This window comes from Monodon monoceros, unplaced genomic scaffold (assembly GCF_005190385.1).
Source record: "Monodon monoceros isolate NGI ecotype Baffin Bay Population unplaced genomic scaffold, NGI_Narwhal_1 Super_Scaffold_22, whole genome shotgun sequence".
Taxonomy (NCBI): Eukaryota; Metazoa; Chordata; class Mammalia; order Artiodactyla; family Monodontidae; genus Monodon; species Monodon monoceros.
In genome coordinates this window covers 59,874,045-59,894,648 of record NW_021703779.1, presented here as the reverse complement: position 1 = coordinate 59,894,648, position 20,604 = coordinate 59,874,045, and the positions used below count along the sequence as shown (strand labels likewise).

The window sequence follows — 20,604 nt, the reverse complement described above, 5'->3', positions numbered from 1 at the left end:
AGTTTCTTCAAATCTTTTAAATTAAAAGTTTAATTTAAATCTTCATTTTTATCCCTGTAATTTGTTGAAGAAATCAGATCACTGTCCTATACAGCTTCCCATAGTTTGAATTTGCTGACTGCACCCCTATGGTGTCCTTTAATGTGCTTATTATGTTTCCCTGTCCCATGTATTTCCTGTAAATTGGTAGAACTACAAGCGTAATCAGATTTGGGTTCTTTGCTCTTTTTGCAAGGCTACTTCACTGGTGGAAGTATTTACTTCTATCACAAGGTACAAAATGTCTGGTTGTGTCTCTTTTTTTTTTTGCCACTGATAAATGCCTAAATTTATTATTGGTTATACTCTGATTCTATCATTCCTACTTCATTTATTAGCTGGAACACTTGTATAAAGAGAAATTTCCCCCATCAACTACTGGGTTACCCTGATGTCCAGTTCATACAGGAGAGAGAGGACAACTGTTTAACCAGTTCTCAAAATGAGTTGCTCCTTATCTTCCAAAGATGACCCATGAATTTCTTCTTAGTATAATTATACTCATGAACTTAAATGTATTTGATAAGTTTCAGTATAGTTCAGTTATTATTCCCATTGATGCTCAACTCCCATCTTTAGCCAGTAGGAGCCTCTTCCAGTTGCCTCCTGAGTCCTTTTGACATAAATATATCAAAACTTCCTTGCTTTCTGGCACAACAAGGCACTCCAGATTATTTTTGTACATTTCCTGCCCCAGATCTGGAATCAGTCTTTTCACCAAGAAACTCTGCTTCTTTACAGTAAAGCTGCCCGTTTAAAAAAAGAATTTTTAATTACTGAAGTACATTTTCAATGCTAAACTGGAAACTGCCATATACCATCCAGCAAATGCTGCAATACTGTCAAGAGAAACAAAGATATTATGTGACTGATTAAGTAAAGGCCTATTATTTAGTTCTAGTAGAAACACCCTGCATACATGAGCACTTCAAAAATACCAATTATTAATTTAACGGCTAACCTTTTCAAAGTGATGAATTGCAAGCCAAATCTCCCCTTGTGCATTGAAAACACAGCCAAGATTACTCCAAGCTACTGCAAAGTTCGGTTGCGTCTCAATTGCTTTCAAATAACATGCCTTAGGAGGGGTTAATGAAAGAAGAAGATGGGAGGGGAAGGAGGTAAAGGGAAAGGGGAAAATTTATAAAGGGGAAAAAAAAAGATTGGGGGAGGGGGGAAGAAGGTGATATCATTATTCCTTCTCTGACCAGCCAAAAGTGACCCTGCAGCATAGGCTCGCTTGCGCCAAAACTAATGCGCTGCCACAGCTGGCTGCTCCTGCGCCTGCGCCACCAGAACCCAGGTGCAAACCACCATGTTCAGTTCTGCCAACCAATGACCAACCCTTACACTGGGGACTTAACCGGGAAGTCAGTTGCCTTAAGACTCTATGCTGGACTTCTCTTATCTGAACACCTAAGGGCTCTTGCTCTTGTTTTCAAGTGTTATCTGGAAGGTGCCACTTAAGGCTAAGTTCCTCCCCCACCCAAGTTTCCCAAAGTCTGTTCTATGATGTGTTAATAGTTATCACTGGAAAAAAAGATTTCACGATCAAATAAATTAGGAAAACAGAAAACAGGTTTCTTGACTACAGGACTTCCCTAAGCCTTTAATAGTATATACACGGTTCCCTGAACTTAGTTGACCATGGAACTCTTCTTTCACTGGACGTTTTATGAGAATACCTATAAAACACATTTTGGGAAATGCTGCTCTAAATAAACAATAATGTTCCTCACTAACATCAAAACTATGCTACTGAGGAGGAAAATGTTTTTCTGACAAGCCAGATATCATAAGGCCAGGCTATAAGTCACATCCTCACAATGCCCGTCTCCCAAGGGGGACTGAAGCTGAAACCTCATATGACAGGACTGCACCTAGGTTGAGGTCCCTGTAATGCGAGCGCAAACATCGCTTGCGCAACCTAACAGCATCGCACTGCGCAATCGCTGCGAACTGCTGCGCTACATAGAACACCCCTAGACGCAGCAAACGGCCAACCAGATCCATTAATCTACTAGACAGGCCCATAGAGAATATTTGTTTAATGAGATTAGTTGGACTCGAGGTATGTTAAAACCCAATTTTATCCAAAAAGGCTACAAAATAGGACTGAGGGAGCCAGTCAATCAGATTACTCATCTAGTCAACCGTTCACAGGGGCTCATTCGCACGCATTGCGCATTAACGCTGCGCAGCCTTTGCGCTACTGCAGGGTCACAGCGCATCATCAGAAGAGCAGAATGCTGCAATCCAAACAAAGAAGAAAAAAGGAAAAAATGAACAACAAGAAGAGTTAGAAGCTTTTACTAGTAAATTATCTCTAATAATTTTTAATATCAATTAACTTTTACTTATCTTTGACAGAATTGTGGCTATAGTATAAAACATTCTCTTACATAACTTGCTTGTAAATAAAATTATTTTAAGCTGTTTCTGAAGCCACAAGACAGAAGATTCAGGCATGGAGGCAAATTGTTTTGCTGTGGCAGTTACAAACCCGTTACCATATTTCTCATCATGTGACTTTTCGGTGCGTTCCTTGCTGGAAGAGGAGGAGGTGTGTGTCTGCCCTAGATCCAGGCCTCGAGCTCCCTTCAGCGAGGCACCTTACGCATGGAATAGGAGGTTTCACCCACCTGAAACCTTCTAAATACAATATCAATGGTGAAAAACCAAAAACAAGAGAGAAAATAAAAACAAGATCATTAGTAAAAGTTCAACAAAGCAATTGAAATTCTTTGGATGTCTATTACATATGGGAATGAGGACAGTCTCAAGTCTGTAATATGGGAAACATGCAGAAGGGAGAGGGTTAATCAGGGCTATTGCATACAGCAGGGATTTTTGCTGGAAGAAAGGCTCTTCATTTTCTACAAAGACAACTTAATTTTGCTTCCATCTACTAGGAATATGCTGGCTTGAATTTTCAAATGCACTGATTACAAAAGAAATACATTGCATTTCACTCAAGAGTATTTTCTTGTTCACTAAGTTCTCACAAAAACAGAATAACATTTTTCAAACTAGGTGTCTCCAGAGCTCTGAAATAAAGAAGTCAGCAACCTAAGGCAGGCGCAATGTCTCAGCCTAAACCGATCTCTAAAGCTGCAGTGAAGTGCAATTCATGTTAGCTGTCCGCTTGGTGGGGTGACAATTAATAGAAGCTTATCAAATATTTGTTCTATAAATTACCAATTAGATTTATCAGCTAAGACTGAAATCAATTACAATTCATTAGCTGGAAACCTACATAAGGTTAATCCAAAGTGTCAGTAGAATTTATGAGCTATGCACTTAAAACTAGTGCCTTTTAACATCATATGGTGCTGAAAAGCCTTCTCCCTCCCTGGATGAAGCAGTCAAACAGACAGCTACGCTGCGCATACACTCCACGTATTAGCATGCGCGTGGGGCTCAGAGCAACAGGTGGGAGTTTCAGAAGCATTCTGGTTTCTCCCCACTCCTCACCCCTGCAGCGCGGTTGCGTAAGGTGGCTTGTAACAAGACAATTTCATTTATAAATTTAATTTAAAATTATACCAAAAGCTTTAATAACCCAACCTGGTGTTCAAATTCTTTATTTGGAAACACAGAATGCTAAAAGCCACCTTTCCACTTGGGCAAGTTTTCTTTCGATCAGTCCATTTCCCAAACAAACCAGCTTTGTCCTTCTGACTTTTTTTTTTTTAAAGGAGGTGGGATGGGGAGGAATAAAAGAAGGAAGTAAGAAGAAAAGAAGGTAGACAACTAGGATTGGAAAAGAGGAAAAGGAACTTGGGGAAGGGAGTGAGGACAAGAAGGGGCAGGATGTTCCAATTATTAATTTGCAATCATTTAACAGCCTTTCTTCCACTGTAAAAAGGGTGAGGAAGATGAAGGGAGGAAGGTTAAATAAGAATTTTAAATGCCAGTATTACAGGGTAACATTTGGATGAAATTCTTCTCCACTTACAAGCCACAAAGGACTTAGAAGAGCAGCATTTTCAATGGCACCTGCATCATATAGGAGTCTTGAGCCAAATCACAGGCGCTCTGCTTGTCACCAGCAGGCAAGCCTCAGATTTGAAGGAATGTTATTTATTCCCACATAAGATCATGATGGAGCCCGCTGTTATAAAGATGATCTAGCTCAGCAGAAAGGCTCCAAAATGTTCAGGTTCTTGCTTTACCCCCAGATTTAGAACAGATATGCCAAATCCTGGCCCTGCTCTAGTCTGAGGCGATTCATGCCGTCAGTTTTCCTCAGTTTCATAGGACTGTTTTGTGAAGATAGCTCAATGAAGAGTTGAAGACTTGGCAAAAAGTACAAGTATCCATAACACTGATGTTTAAATGTGTTCTATCAAACACCTACCTTGGCTTCTTCCAAGCGACCCAGGGCTTTGAGCAGGTTCCCCAGGTCACTGCGAACACAGTACAAATCCTAGAAACCCAGAGATACTCTGTCATTAATTATACTCTGCTTTGTCAACCAAAGATATCTTGAAATTACTTTTACGTATCTAGCTCCATCATTTTATTGTCAACTAGAGAGACTGCTTGACAATTTAAGAACAGGAACACAATCCCCTCCATCCTCAATTCCAAATTCAAAAAAATTTTAAAAACTCATTTGATGATTAAATCTGACTTGAACTAGCATGAAGTTATTTACAGAATTTATTGATCCCACTTAATGTGAATATGCATACCTTCTGCTGCAGAAATATAAATGTGTTTTACTAGAAGGTGCTGCTCCAGACACACCTGGGAGTCATATATGGTATTATCATCTTTCTAAAATCCTAAAAACTCTGAATTTTATGATGCATTTGATCCCACCAGTTTCAGATAAAAGACTATGGGCCTTGCTATAGCTTCTCCTCTCCCCAAATGTTAGTCACGTTAAAAAAAAAAAAAAAAAAGCATCAAATGTTTGTTCAACTATTTTGTTCAAGGTTATGATGAACCACTACTATATCGAGGGTCAAAAATTTTCCATAGTGGAAAAAAGGATTTAGCTGTGATTAGTTATTGGCAAACCTACCCTTAGGCTGTCAGACGTATGTAGAAAACTTGACTTCATTTCACTATTAGACAAAAGGATTACCATCCAACCAAAGCTTTAATCCTGGCACCTGGCACCTGGCACTAGATTACTCATTAGTATTAACTGCCATTAGAGTTGAGTGGGCGAATAATGAAAAGCAGTCGACTCGGCTTTTTATTAGCAGCACAATTGTGTTGCTAGTCATCTGACTCACCAGTCCGTTCATCAGTATGAAAGACACATCAGAACAGTGAGCTTAAGTTTTTATTTGTCCTTGGTTTGCCTTATCAGTCAACAAGCAAAGACAATGGCAATAAGGAGTAAGCTTATCGTTCCAAACTGTTCCACGTGTGGAAGAGCCTTATACTAAGTCCTAGAAAGTGAAATTTTGTCAACTGTGCCAAAGTATCATCATATATACTATTCTATGTGCAACTGTATTATGGTTTCCACAATCAGGTGATTAATTTTACTGATAAACAGCTTTTGTGATTGTATATTATCACCCATCCAAGTGAACAAAAAGTCAGCCAGCAAAGAATAGGCTGCCACAGAACACCCTTACGGTTGGCCATACTGAGTCAGTTCCATGAGCTTCCTGATCTGTCTGTCCATAGAGCAATGACTAGTGTTTTGGGAGAAAGTGGTGGTCTCCTGTGACCTCAAGCACAAAAGGCTAATACTAATCCTCATAGGTATCATTAATCTTATTACAGACTTAGCATCCTCTAATGAGCCTAAGTATTTTTCAACCCTATTTATACTCTCAGAAGTAATGAATTCTATAATCTTGCTATCTACTTTGTATGATTTTTTTCCCCTAAACTTTAAGGGCTACCATTATGTTTTGGCAGACCATGACTGAACAATCCAATCTGTTCAAACAAACTCCTTCTACTATATCTCATTATCGTGGTTATACATCTTTGGACTTTTACCAGTTCCTATGCCTTTTCTGAGCCATAATAATCAGAAGTCTTGCAATAATTCTCCAACAATGACCCTAATGGGTTATACATCTTAGCCAACTGTTGCATAATTTTACCCTCTAGTTTCTATAAACTCTTGGATGCATGCCATCCAAGTACTGACAGTGTATGTATCTATATTTAGTTATATCATCTAGACCCATTACAGCATACTAAATCAAGTTAACACAATGCCCACAGTTAAAAATAGATTATCTTCAAGATCACTATAAAATAATCAATAAGGCAGTTTTAGAAAAAGGTAAAACATATCATATTAAATATAATAGTGAAATCCAATTCTCCCATTGGAAATCCAAACCTTCATGCATGAATAACTAATTTCCAGAAAATTCAAGGATACCACTATTCTCCCCAAAGTTCAAAATCTGAGACATCAGTTCTGCTTCATTAGTCACATCTAAACAATATCTGCTAAGAGAATCACAATTCTCAAACCCGGCCCATTGTATCCATTCCTAGGTTAATATCTTCTATGCAAACCTTTATTCAATTCAACAATATGCCTGGAACTGTAGGGAAATAAATTAATAGACTCCTCATCTTCAAAGGGCTTACAACCTATGTGGAAAGACAAAACACATACATACTAAATAGCCACATAGTGGTAAAGAAATGAACTCAAGGAAGAAATTTTAAGCCGGGCCTTAAAGGATGAGTACGGTTTTAACAGACAAAGGAGGCGGACATTGCAGACAAGGGAAAATAGTATGAATAAAGGTAAGGAGATGGAAATGAGTAAGAATCTGCTGTATAACAACCCTTCCTGAGATAGCATTTATTCTTTATTCCCGCCTTTCCTCCTAGAGTCCCCCCACTCCCACCCACAACATCTATATACACACACGAAATAAAATCAGGTTGATTAAAGCCTACAGTAGTTCTCAATTGCCTCTCAAATTAAATTCAAACTCCTCAGCCTCTATTCTTTCTCAATCTTCCAATTGACTCTCCTCTACTACGCTCACTTCTTGTTACTACTTGACTCACCACTTCAGCCAAGGAAGTCTACTTGCTATTTACCTTCCTACAGAATGCTTAGGTTATAAGGATCCACTCGAGAAAATCTTCTGATTAATACTCCCTAAGAATAATCATCTGAGGAGCTTACACCTTTTTTCCTTTATGGGTCAGGTCCTGTCTCATATTATAATCCACAGCTCCCCCCACAACACATCTCCCCAATTCCTAACAAAGCACTGTACACGCAATAAGCACTCAAGTATTTAAATGTGACATTTGCACAGCAAACTTACAAAAAGCAGAGCAGAGAGGGACAGAAATACAGTCGACCCTCTGCATCTGCAGGTGCAGAAACTGTGGACTCTGAGGGCCAACTGTACTACACCACTGTTTATAAGGGGCTTGAGCACCCACAGATTTTGGTATCCGTGGGGGGGGTCCTAGAACCGAGCACCCACAGATTTTGGTATCCGTGGGGGGGTCCTAGAACCAATCCCCCACAGATACCTAGGGATGACTGTATAAGGTTTTCTACAGTTTAGCTGTGTGACTGAGACTCGTTAACAGTAACAAATAACACGACAGTAACACGTGATGGTCAGGATGCCAGTAGCTCTCAGTGCTATGCATCCACAATCAAAACAGAAGCAATGGTTCAAAAACCTATAGACTCAGAAACAGAGTTCTTTAGAGCAACGCAGTATTATAGCCATCTTACAAAGAACATTTTATACATAATTCATAAAAGGGATTGCCAAGCATGGGCAACTCTAGTGAGTTATCATGTGAAAGATTACCGGCTGCAACAGCACCTTCCAATACAATGGACTAATATTTTAGTGAAATTATTAAATCACCCAATATTACAGAAGCCAATTCAGAATGTAAAAATATGAAACAGCTCTACTTCTTAAAAGTAATTTCTATAATCAAGTCACAGAATAACTTCTAAACTGACATACCATTAACTTAAAAAGACAAACACTATTGAAAACAGGTTGCCAAGACTACCACCTTAACATTTTACTTTTTCACTACTGCAAAACCAAAATAACCTGAGTTTCTTTAACTATTTTTCATAGAATGCCAACTACATCTGTGATTCAGGCCAGCAATGCACTGCCAACAAGAGCACAATCTAGGAACAGACTCAAGATTCTCTGTCAGTACTGAATTGACACAGGCATTTGACAGTAAGCTTAAATCTAGTTAAGACTAGATACCCTGAAATGAATTAAAACATGATCACTACGGTATATTTAGGTGAAATCAAGGCAGTAGGCACAGTCCCTTTTTCATTCTTACTGGTAAAGACAGAGAAATACAGCAGCACCTTCCACTAGAAGAAACAGAACCAGATGGGAATGCACAGCTGTTCAATGCCTTCAAGGGGTAGTCCCATGATTTATTTTAGTATTATCTTACTTCTTTGGTAGGGCACAATGATAAGCTTCCTGTTAACAGGTTAGATATTGAAAAGCATGGTTCTGTCTCCCACTTTAGCTTTCCCTTCTCATCATACTCCTACAGTTTGGTATACTGTCAGCAGCAATGACTGCTCTGCGATACATGTAGGCAACTGGAAACCTGAGCAAAGGGGATCAGAGTTCCAAGATGTTTGGGCCCACGGCTGTGTAAGAGGGCACAAGTGAATGTATATGTAATCAACAAGTGAAGGATGGAACCAACCTTAATTAATAAAGGGAAAGAATTTACTGTGACAATTAGGTACACAAGTGAGCCCTGAGCCTTGGGAAGAACAAGGTCCAAGCCCCAGTGGCAGCACATACAGGGTTCCCTAAAACTTTCTGTAACTAGCTAGATGGTACTGCAATAAAAATTACAAAAAGTCACTCAAATTTACATATATATGCATTGAGTATCTCCAAAAGGATACATAAGAAATCAGTTTCATCAGCTACCTCCAAGAAGGGTAGCTGGGAGACTTTTCACTGTATCCATACAAAAAGCAATAAATAAAATTTAAAATTTAACAATCAAAATTAATGGAAAAAACAACTGTTAATAGATATGATAAAAAGTGATTTCAGATCTTTGCATAAACTACTATATTAAGCTTCAGTTTCCCACCTGTAAAATAAGGATAAGGGACAGCAGAATGGTTTTCAAATTGTGCTCAAGGGCTGCCTTGAGGGGTGGATGCCCTCTGGGTACCCAGATAAAAAGGGCTTCCTTTATTTCTTCTCTCTACAATGTTTGCTTTCAAGATATTCAGACTCAGGTTTTAACATCCACTTCACCATTACTAGCTGTTTGATCCCAAGAAAGTTAACATAACCCCTGAGTCTGTTTTTAAGTGGTAAAATTGGAACAGATACCATCTACTTTAAAGGATCACTGTGAGCATTAAGAAAGACCAACGTCTGATTGGCACAATGTCTGAGCACATAGTAGACTTTCAATAAATGGTAGCTATAATAGTTATTAACCACTTCAAGGGTTGGTGCAAAGCTAAATGTTGACGACGTAGCTCAAAAACATATTCTTAAATTTTTTCTGGATTCCTATAATCTCCCTTTTATCACTTTCCTGTTATGTCTATCTTATTTCCCTAACTACATCAAAAGTTCTAAGGGCAAGTCTTACTTTTTCTGTGTACCTTTCAGAAACCCTGACACATTGTGAACTTAATGTCTGCCAACTGGGCCTCACTTGTTCCCAGGAAAACATCTGCAATTTAGACAAAAAATTTTTTAGAACTAATCAAAAGCCTGGTGTGCATACTATCACCTCTATTCTACCACTTCTAATTATGTAGAAAGAAAAGAGGATAGAATATTGAGGAAAAAAATTTGCAGCCTAGTTTTCATGTCACGGATCCATATATTGACATCTTAACTATTCTATATTACAGACTAAGGCCCTTCTTCCACTATTCCTTGAAAATCAATTAACCGTTGCAAACATGTTATAGCAGAAGTTATCCAAATTTAATCAAAAGAGCCCAAAGAAACAATGTCATGTGTTCTGTACTTTTACGGGCATTATAAAGATAGATGTAGAGTTTCTTGCAATAAGGATAATTTTTATGCTCTCAAATAACTTGCTAGATAAAATAAATTTTTAAAAAATATAACACAGACCTAAGTCAAAGCAATTTCACCATTTTAAGTAGACAAAACATTTCCAAACTCTTGACTTTTTTCCATGCAAAAACCTATTTGTGTCTAAAGTATCAAACTGTTTCTTTCTAGGCTTTTGTGAAGGGAAAATAATAACCATTAAAATTATACTCACAGGATTGTACTGAAGAGCAGAGACGTAAGCTTGTACTGCCCCTTCCATGTCTCCTGCTGCTACCAAAGCGGCTGCCAGGTTAATGTAACCATCGATGAAATCTGGTTTCAGACGCAATGCATGCCGATAATGCTCAATTGCTTCCTGCAACTGCCCTCTTTCCTTGTACACATTCCCCAAATTCGAATAGGCTTCTGCCAGAAGAGGGTTCTGTTTAATTGCCAGAGTACTAAAGTGGGCAGATCTGGAAAAGGGGAAAAGTATTCATGCATGGGTATGCATGTTACAGAAAGAAGGTATGGCCCATATGCAACTCAGTTTCTGAAGATCCTGTGTATTGCTCGTTATATAATAATACATTATCTTTTAACTAGCGCATAGTAGGAAAAATTTTGGAAATCAAAGTTTTTCAGAAGTGGAGGCATTCCAGATTTCAAATTGGAACACTCTTTTTTCTTATGAGATAAAATTCTTAACTAGAGTCTCATTACCAAACTGCTTCATTGTAAACCATGATCGTTAAGATCAAGAATAAAAATGCTATGTGCGTGAGTCTCATTTTCCATTTCTTGAAAAGATTCAATTACGCACACCTTTAAATGTCTAAATAAGCCAAAATGACAATCTATTAAAAGGATAAGAACACCGATTCTTCCCTTTTGATTAATTCAATTGATTAGCTAAAAGTAGCACATCATAATGACTTGATGGCATCTGCAACTTGAACCACATATGCACCTCCTACCACAGCATATACACCATCACCTCTGAGCATTTCTGTCCCTCAAGCTGACAAATCTTACAAAGGTGAGAGTGGATGCTCAGATGTATACTAAGAATAATTACCTGAACAGTTTTTAAAAAGCAGCAGACGTAGGTGGAAAGAACTAGAAAAGGTCCCTAGTCATACTGATAATATAACCACAAAAGGAGGGAAGAAAAACTGGCAGCTGGGCATGTCACAAGTGGGCAAGAGAGCAGATGTGCGTTGGTGGCTCCAGGTGAAACCCAGTACTGGAAAAATTTCAAGTTCAAATATTTAAGTATCATTTTTCAAGCTTAGCACCCAGAGGCAGCAATCACCAGCATCACCCCCACATCTCCTACCTGTCCAGCCTTCGACACTGGAAGTGTATAGATGAAAGTAATAAAAGTACACCAGTATTGTCTGGCTCTTGTCTCCAGAGCTGCATGCAGTGTCTCTCAGCTGCCTCAAAATCTCCTGCCTGATATTCTCGATGTGCCAACTCAGCTAACCCTTGGAAGGAAAGCATACGTTTCGTTGGTTCTGGAGAATCATCAAAACATTTGAGGGAAGGGGGGGGGGAAACAAAAAGTTAGAAATGCAAACAAAAAAATGTAAAAATATGGTATATTAAACTTAAAGATGAAAATGCTTGAAACTATGTAAAGCACTAGAGTGTTCTGCACGTTACTGATACCCCCAAGTTAATATCAAGTGCAGAACTGGCATCTTTAGAATTCACCCATTAACTTTCTTTCCCAGGCCAGACAGAAATATTTACTTCCAAAGGAGATTACATAATGACAAAAAATACTTTGCATCTTTAAATTACAAATCATAAGTAGCATCTAAAGATTTACGAAACATTATTCCTCATACCTTAGTTAACACAGAAAAACAAAATATAAAACATGTGATTTGCAAGGTCACATAGATTTAATAACGTCAGAATAACCTACTGGGAAACTTAATACTTTGTCCCGTGTTTTAAGTTGGATCTGTGGGGGCTGAGGTACTGGTAACTATCTCTTAACCTGGGTTGGGGGCACCATATGCTAGTGAACTCAATTATATTGTTTTTGTATATTTCACAACTTAATTTTTTAATTACTTTAAGGGCAACACTAGAAACAAGCATATGGGAAACAAAACTAAAAGTCAAGGTGCTATTTTTAAAACAGCTGGTAAACAAGATGAATTCATCTGTCAAGAGCCAAAATATTTAAAGGGATCATCAAACATTTTAAATAAAGACCCAAGATTACATTGCTCCTCTACCATCCCAAACTCACATTGAGACCAAATTAGCTAAATCCCACGCACACTGGTTTAACACTAGCATTTTCCAAAGACCTCGGATACTGACTAAAGGATTAAGACACTGCAAACAACCCTGTGTAAACCAAGCAGTTACCTACAACTGCAATGATTTTTTAAAATGGGAAAACACTAAAATATAAAACCATTCGATAAAGCGCAACAGAATAACAAATGAAAGCACTTTGCTGTGTGTAAGTGACTTCGTTCAGATACATAAAGATAAAGGGTATACATCTAAAGCCCAGAGAGGGAAAACAACAACAAGCTACCTAAGTATCAATTGTAAATACTTACTTAATAATACATTACTGGGAATTTGACCACACCACTTTAACTAGATAGCGTGGGAAACCTTGTACAAATTACTTAAATTCTACCAAGGTCAGAGTGACAAGCTCAAATTTGAGCCTAGACCCTCAATCATTAGAGCTGGCAAGCGAACTGTATTCACAGGAACGCAAAGTAAATTTCCTAACAGAATGCACAGCTAGCTGACCACTAACATAAGAGCAGAGAGACCTGCATCCAACTCTGGGGGCGGTTATATCTATGAGAGAAACTAGAAAATCACATTTTAGACAAGCCTCTAGAACTTCCTAGCTCCTTATTTTAAGACATTATTAACTTTTCAAGGCCGCCTGCTATTTTAACGCTCGATATGACAACTTCCTCAAATAAAATAACACGTTAGAAAAGGGCAAGCTAGTACAGGAGAATCTAGGACAGAATCTTAAATCTTTAAAAATCCCTGAGAGGGAGGGGAACACTGACTAATAACTAATCCCACTACCTACAATCATGGCTAAGACAATTGAAGATTCACTTCTTAGTGCACAAATGTTCAAAAACAATAAAACCCTTGACACATCTCAACTGAGAAATCAACAAAAAAATAACCTCGTGGGAAACCTTAGAACCGCAGCCCAATCCCCCCTCCCTCCCGCCCCAAATAGCCTCAATATGGAAAGGCAGCTGAAGGACACTCCTATAATTTGGTTGTTTCCTTATTTTTAGTACCAAATACTCTCGACTAATTGTCTAAAAGGGCAACCGCCTTGCACTTGTGCAGCTACACTCCAGTTGCTTTACAAACTCTTCAAGCAGGGATGAAAACTTAAAAAAAATACACCCCCTATGAATAAAGAGATACCGGGCTAAAGAATGGGGATGGAAGACCCAGAGGCGGCGGCGGCGGAGGAATACAGGGAGAAAGTAACACAAAGCGAGAAACTGGCGGGCAGGATGGTCAACGCCAAAGCCCCAGCACCAGGGTGGTTTCTCCCCAAGGGTAGGAAGTGGACCGCAGGGCTGGCAACCTCGCGAAGGAAAGGGTGTGGCTCCCTGCGGGAGGGGAGGGAGGAGGACAGGGTGGGAAATCCAGGCTGGGGGCAGCGAGTAGAATTGAGCGATGGCAAAAGGAACCCCTGGAAATTTCCAATCGAAACTGGGGCCACTCAACCGAAGACACAGCAGAAAGGCGCTGCCCGGGGGGTGCTGCTTCAAAATCCTCTCGTCGAGGTTACTCGAAGCACACCCAGGAGCTTGTGCCCGTCCTTGGGGTGATACAAAGTGAGGATACGATTACCTCGGAACGGCACCCGCGCCCTCGATTGACAGAGGACCACCAAATCGGGCTAAGGGGAGCAGGGTGGAGGAGGACGTGGAGGGGGAAGAGGAGGGGGCGGTGAGCTGAATTAGGAGAGAATACGGCGGGGAAGGCAAGTGAAAGGCAGCGAGAAGGGCAGGGATTCCAATGCAGTCCATTCCAAGACATCCTAAGCGCGCACGTGTGGAAGAAGCGTCCCGAGAGAGTAGAAGGCTAGAAAATGCACAGGATTACAAAGCAAGAAAGGAAGCAAAAAACAAGCAAGCGAGAGGAAATGTTTAAGGAACGGACGACAGCAGAAACCCCGATCGGATGCCGGTAGACGACGAAAAGCTCAGCGATGCCACTGATGTAATGGGGATGGCTAGAGGAAAGGGAGTGATGAGAGGCAAAGGACGGCGCGAGACCCCAAGGGGGCGTCTGCCAAGGTAGAACAGACACCGGTACCTGTGCTGTCGGCCACGTTGCCCACGGAAGACGCCATCTGGAGCTTCTGGAGGGAGTGCGAAAAGGGGGTAACTGAGTCCCGCTGCCGCCACTACTGGCAAGAATGTTTCTAGAGGTAGCAAATACGAGGGCAGCAGCCGTACCACTGCTTTGGCAGGCTTAAGCGGCGGCAACAGTACAGGCACCGAACCTTAGAAACTCTGGTTGGCCATCTACCTCTCACGGTCTTGAAATGGCGGCGACGGCTCCTCGGCCGAGACAACACGGACCGGAACTACTTTCTGTTACAATCAAGTACCAGCGCGGAAGTAGCGCGGTAACCACTTATGTGATCAAAATGACTATAATCAAAGTCACTCTTTCCTATGTAGCCTTCCGCACAGGGCCCATTGCGACAAACACGATTTGTGTCGAGAGCGCATGCGAGCAACCCTGTCAACCCGACTCGCGGCTAGGGCACTGTCTGGGGCAGGACCGTCCAAGTTTTCTACTAGCGAAGCGGAAGATGAAAAAGAAACATACACATGATGGCTACATTTTTGGCAGAGTGGTAAAGTATAGTCCACTACCCAGCCAAGAACGTAGATTTTAATAGAAATACCAAAGGCGTCTACAAAAGTTTCATCAACTTTATTCGTACAAAAAGGGATAGTTACAAGGTTGATGAATCAATTCTGAGCAAGTAAATTTAAATGGTTATATTTCAAAGGCTGGAATTCAAAACGATGGCAGAGAGGGTTCCAATTAGAACACGTCTTTATTCTGATTCCAGCCATTGATTTAAGCACTTTGATGAAAAAGATTGAGAGTTTCACAGGGCCAGGTGAACCCAAGCATCTCAGATTTGGGCCATATAGCCCGAAATTTCCAAATCCTTTTGGTGTTCAGGATAGTTTTGCCCACAGTATTATGGCAAATGCTTCATAACTCGGGGACATGCTGAGAGTTTGCACTCCAAAGGCAGCAGCCATAAAAATGTTAAAGACGATTCATATTCCTCAAAATCCATGACTCTTCTGAGTTGTGACTTCATTTCCACCACGTAGCTCTGCAGAACGGTACAATCAGTGATATGTAACTCAAGGCAGCTCAACAATGATAAATGGATTCATTTGCCATCTACCTAAACCACACGTCGAGACTGAAACTAAATTGAACTTATTGAACAAATCAGTTCTTTATGATCTCCTGCAGTTTCAAGTCCACTGTTCGGACATTTTGTCACATTGGTATTAATTTGTATCTCATCTCTTATTCCAGGAAGGATTTAAGGTAGCTTGCCACATCAGCAAGAAATTATAAACCAATGGAGGCAACAAGTTGTGTCTCTCGGAGCCTTCTTTTTTCCAAGAAAAAAAAAAAAGTCCTTGATCTAAGAAAGCAAGTCGGTGAATTTCTTCAAAATGTTTCTACTACCTAGCCAACTGCCTACACACACACACACACACACACACCCTTAAGTCCTAAAATTTTGCCTCAATTTCTTTGAGACAGCTCACATACTGTTAATTATGGATATGGGCACAGAGGATATTTGTAATATTGATCATTTCTTCTATCACATCCATAATTACGAGTCAGATGCAGTGAAAAAGACGAAGTTCACTACACAAACTCTCCTGGAAATTGGGCACCAACCTCTTCTCTTAATTTGATTTAACTGGTAAAACCTTTTTCTCCCCACTCCCCCCCTCCCCCAGCAGAAGTGCTCCATCTGTGGTGAATAAAATCAGCTTTTCAACTTTTAGAACGGACTTCTCAGATTCCACTGGCAGATGTTTAGGCCTTACTGATTAGTGGGTGCTAGCTAATTAAGTAAAACTCTTCTTCTTGTTAAATGCCAGATTATGTTCCCAGCCAGGCAGGCTATTTGGCACATCCATACTTGTGGTCTAAGTTTCCTCATCCTGAGAGGAGTCAAAGGACGCTGCTGTGGAAAGCTGGGTGGTGGGGCTCACAGTGATTCAATAAGGAAAAACTCCTGTTGGAGTCTCAAGAACCCCCTCCAGGTACCTTCCAGCAGTAGCACCTGGAGGGTTTAGTTGGAAGGACTTATCAGATAAATGCATCTTCTTTGGCCAATCAAGTAACATTTACTAGAGTGCAAGGCACTGTGGGAGACACAAAAATCAGCAAGACAAGATCTTTGCCCTCAAGGAAATTGAAGCCCAGTTAGGTAGACACAAAAAGCCACTAGAGCATAAAACAGAAGAGTATTATTAAGGTGATAAAATACATCACTGTCTATAAATATCTGAGGAGGGAACAGTCACTTCAGGCTGGAGGAGGGTGACCAAGAAGGCCTGACCTGGGCATTGATGGGGGTGCTTTTGTGTGTTCTCTTTCGCACTGATTTCTGTTTGTTTGTTTTTCTCCCTTTTGTGGGCAATTGTAAATTCAGAATCACCTAAAATAAACCAGCCGCTTCTTCCACCGCAATCCCAAACTTTGCCACCGTAATAATACCGCTAATCGTGTATTCGTTTTCTGTTACTGTCTCGCAAATTGCCCACCAATTTAGCGGCTTGAAACAACGCACACTTCAGAGCAGTCGCGCCAGCGCTCGGCGAGGGAGCCGGAGACACGCTCTGGCCGCCGCCGCCGCCGCCGCCGCCGCGCAGTTGCCGCTGGAAAATGGCTCCAAAGGTTCAGTGAAGCTGGAAAAATACCTAGATGTAGCGCCACAGGCTCTCCAGATGTTTGGGGATAATATTCCAGAGAGAGATCGACCCCCACCCCCTGGAGTAGCTAACCACTCAAAACGAAGAAAATTCGTTTTAAAACCTTCCGGAAATCTTTGAGCCCGAATAAAAGTAAAACTGATTTCATGGTAGCACAGCAACCATCACTAGCCAGTGAGTTTGGAAAAAATGATTCCTTATTTGGTAGCTGCTACGGTAAAGACATGGCCAGCTGTGATATCAACAGGGAAGATGAAAAAGGTAGAACAAAATAGATCAAAGACTGAAAGCCTAATGGGTACATTAAAAAGGCGGCTTTCTGCAGAACAAAAGCAGAAAAGCAAGGGGAGCACACCCTCTGGGAGCTCTGCCAGATGAGGATACGTTTTCCTCTCCTCAGCACCAATAGTCTTTAAAGATGCGAGAGCTCAAAAGACCAATAAGGTCCACTTTCCTCGTCAATCATCACTATAGTCCTACCCCTTAGTCTCTTGACCTACAAACTCTGAGGAGCAGTGTATCAAAATGGAGGAAGTGAGATTCAAAGCCCTGGTTCATTCTTCCAATCCAAATCCAACACGTAAGGATGTCTGAAAAGATTTTCACAGTCTTCAGCCTGAAACTGTGTGCCGAGAACAAAATAATTCATTAAAGAGTTCAGAATCTCAGAATGGAGATTTGCGTCTTCACCACAATGAACACGTGCCTGTAGTTATTGGACTTACCCGTCAAGACTGCGTTTGGTATTCTGTGCCTAGAAATGAGGGGGATGTATGCTTTGGAAGCATCGCCTATTGTCTGGACAGTTTTTCCATGGAAGTTTCTGCAGTTGCTTCTCAAGCGGGAGAGAACTCTTTCTCCAAAAATGAAAACCAGGACCTAGTCGTTGCCCCAGAGATCTTTGTGGACAAGTCTGTGTATGGCTTGTTCATTGGCACCTCGGGTGTCACACTGCAAAGCCCAAGACTGAGTCATGATGATGTCCCTCCACACTCACCACTGCCACCTCCAATGCAGAAAAATCAAATCCAAAGGAACGTCGGTGGACTTACCAGCACAGATGTCCATGTGTCTGAAAGTATACGTGCTATCATTTGAATTTTGATCCTGACTCTGCTCCTGTGGTTGCAAGAGTTTCTTTCTTTTTTTTAGTTTATTCAGTTTTAAAATTTATTTATTTTTGGCTGCATTGGGTCTTCGTTGCTGCGTGCAGGCTTTCTCTAGTTGCAGCGAGCAGGGGCTACTCTTTGTTGTGGTGCACGGCCTTCTCATTGCAGTGGCTTCTCTTGCTGCGGAGCACCGGCTCTAGGCGCATGGGCCTCAGCAGTTGTGGCTCACGGGTCAGTAGTTGTGGCTCGTGGGCTCTAGCTTTAGAGCGCAGGCTCAGTAGTTGTGGCACACGGGCCTAGTTGCTCCATGGCATGTGGGATCTTCCTGGACCAGGGCTCAAACCCATGTCCCCTGCATTGGCAGGTGGATTCTCAGCCACTGCGCCACCAGGGAAGCCCAAGAGTTTGTGACTCAGTGGAAAGTAGTGGTCTTATGGTTGTGACAAGCTTTGCAGAGAAGCTGAGAAAACTTGTGAAATAAGGATAGTGCTGGGGACAAATCACATGCTGGGAGACAGAAGGAAATCTAGCAAATGTGCCAGATGGTTCTTTTCTTGCTCCGGCTAGTTCTGATGACTGTTACCTTTTAAGCTCCAGCTTTCGCTTCCATGGTAAACACTTCACGCTAGAATTGAGCACTCAAATGTTAGGTTTTCCTTTTATGAACAACCAGATGTGGATGGACAATTTGCTGATCTAATTAAACATTCAACCAGGGACTCTGGAAATGGAGCTTTTTGTTATTCAAGGTCTCGGTTGCCTGGATATGCAATTTACCCTGTCAGACTCACCAACCAAGTATCACGATTCCTGCAGGTGCTATTTTGTTATATGTCAGTATACCAGAATAGACTTATTTCAAAAACTGCCTTTGCCAAACAAAATGAAGAATTATTGACAGGAGAAGCATTACTGAAAGATTAGGAGAACCCTGCATCCTGCACTTTGGGTTCCAGAAAAAGAGATTGAAATATAATTTACAAACTTTCATTACTATCAAAATCTTTGGCTGCCATAACTGTTAAAGATTTAGGTGAAAAGAGTAATCAATTTGTTTAGGGGTGGGGCAGTATTGCCAACGTGTCTTGAGTTTATTTTTGGTTCTTTAAAAAGGAAAGTCTTGGGCTTCCCTGGTGGCGCAGTGGTTGAGAGTCCGCCTGCCGATGCAGGGGACACGGATTCGTGCCCCGGTCAGGGAAGATCCCACATGCCGCGGAGCGGCTGGGCCCGTGAGCCATGGCCGCTGAGCCTGCGCGTCCGGAGCCTGTGTTCCGCAACGGGAGAGGCCACAACAGTGAGAGGCCCGCGTACCGCAAAAAACAAACAAACAAAAAAACACAATAAAATAGCACAAAATGAACTGAGCTCCTGTATATTTTTAAGAGGCATATAAAATCACACAGGATCTTGTGGTGGTTATCAATAAGCTACACTCTATGAAATATTTGTCCTATATTACCGCATACACTCCATTTTACCCTGCATCCTATTGCTGCTAAAATATAGTAGAAAGCAGCAGCATAGCACAGGGAGATCAGCTCGGTGCTCTGCAACGACCTACAGGGGTATATCTCTTACAACATTCTTTTCTACATTATTTTTAAGGTTGTGCTAATTTTTTGGTTATGAAAAGTTGAATTTTTCTGTTGCCTTCATTTTCATCTAGTGGTTTGTATATTTTGTAAAAATGGCCTTAGAGGCCAGACACTATAAAACTCTCAGAGGAAAACATCGGCAGAACACTCTATGACATAAACCACAGCAAGATCCTTTTTGACCCACCTCCTAGAGAAATGGAAATAAAAGCAAAAATAAACAAATGGGACCTAATGAAACTTAAAAACTTTTGCACACCAAAGGAAGCCGTGAACAAGACGAAAAGACAACCCTCGGAATGGGAGATAATATTTGCAAATGAGGCAACTGACAAAGGATTAATCTCCAAAATTTACAAGCAGCTCATGCAGCTCAATATCAAAAAAACAAACACCCCAATCCGAAAATGGGCAGAAGACCTAAACAGACATTTCTCCAAAGAAGATATACAGATTGCCAACAAACACATAAAAAAACGCTCAACATCTCTAACTATTAGAGAAATGCAAATCAAAACTACAATGAGGTATCACCTCCCACCGGTCAGAATGGCCATCATCAAAAAATCTACAAACAATAAATGCTGGAGAGGGTGTGGAGAAAAGGGAACCCTCTTGCACTGTTGGTGGGAATGTAAATTGATACAGCCACTATGGAGAACAGTATGGAGGTTCCTTAAAAAACTAAAAATAGAACTACCATATGACCCAGCAATCCCACTCCTGGGCATATACCTTGAGAAAACCATAATTCAAAAAGGGTCATGTACCTCAATGTTCACTGCAGCTCTATGTACAATAGCCAGGACATGGAAGC

The 20,604-nt window shown here is 40.9% G+C and overlaps 1 protein-coding gene and 1 pseudogene across 4 annotated transcripts in view; one reads left to right on the top strand and one right to left on the bottom strand.

Moving 5' to 3' along the window:
• The window catches only part of OGT (O-linked N-acetylglucosamine (GlcNAc) transferase), a 36,968-nt gene extending 22,332 nt beyond the window's left edge, over positions 1–14,636 (bottom strand). For 2 of the 4 annotated variants that reach the window (XM_029240148.1, XM_029240151.1), the window contains exons 1-5: positions 14,403–14,636; positions 11,392–11,572; positions 10,285–10,528; positions 4,400–4,468; positions 1,001–1,117 (exon numbers count right to left, since the gene is read on the bottom strand). In XM_029240148.1, coding sequence (XP_029095981.1) covers positions 1,001–1,117; positions 4,400–4,468; positions 10,285–10,528; positions 11,392–11,572; positions 14,403–14,439 — 648 coding nt within the window. In that variant the 5' untranslated portion in view covers positions 14,440–14,636. The remainder of the gene's footprint in view (positions 1–1,000; positions 1,118–4,399; positions 4,469–10,284; positions 10,529–11,391; positions 11,573–14,402) is intronic. The other 2 variants (XM_029240149.1, XM_029240150.1) reach the window with 2 other exon arrangements.
• LOC114905820 lies at positions 14,635–19,108 on the top strand (annotated as a pseudogene).
• Positions 19,109–20,604: the final 1,496 nt, after the last annotated feature.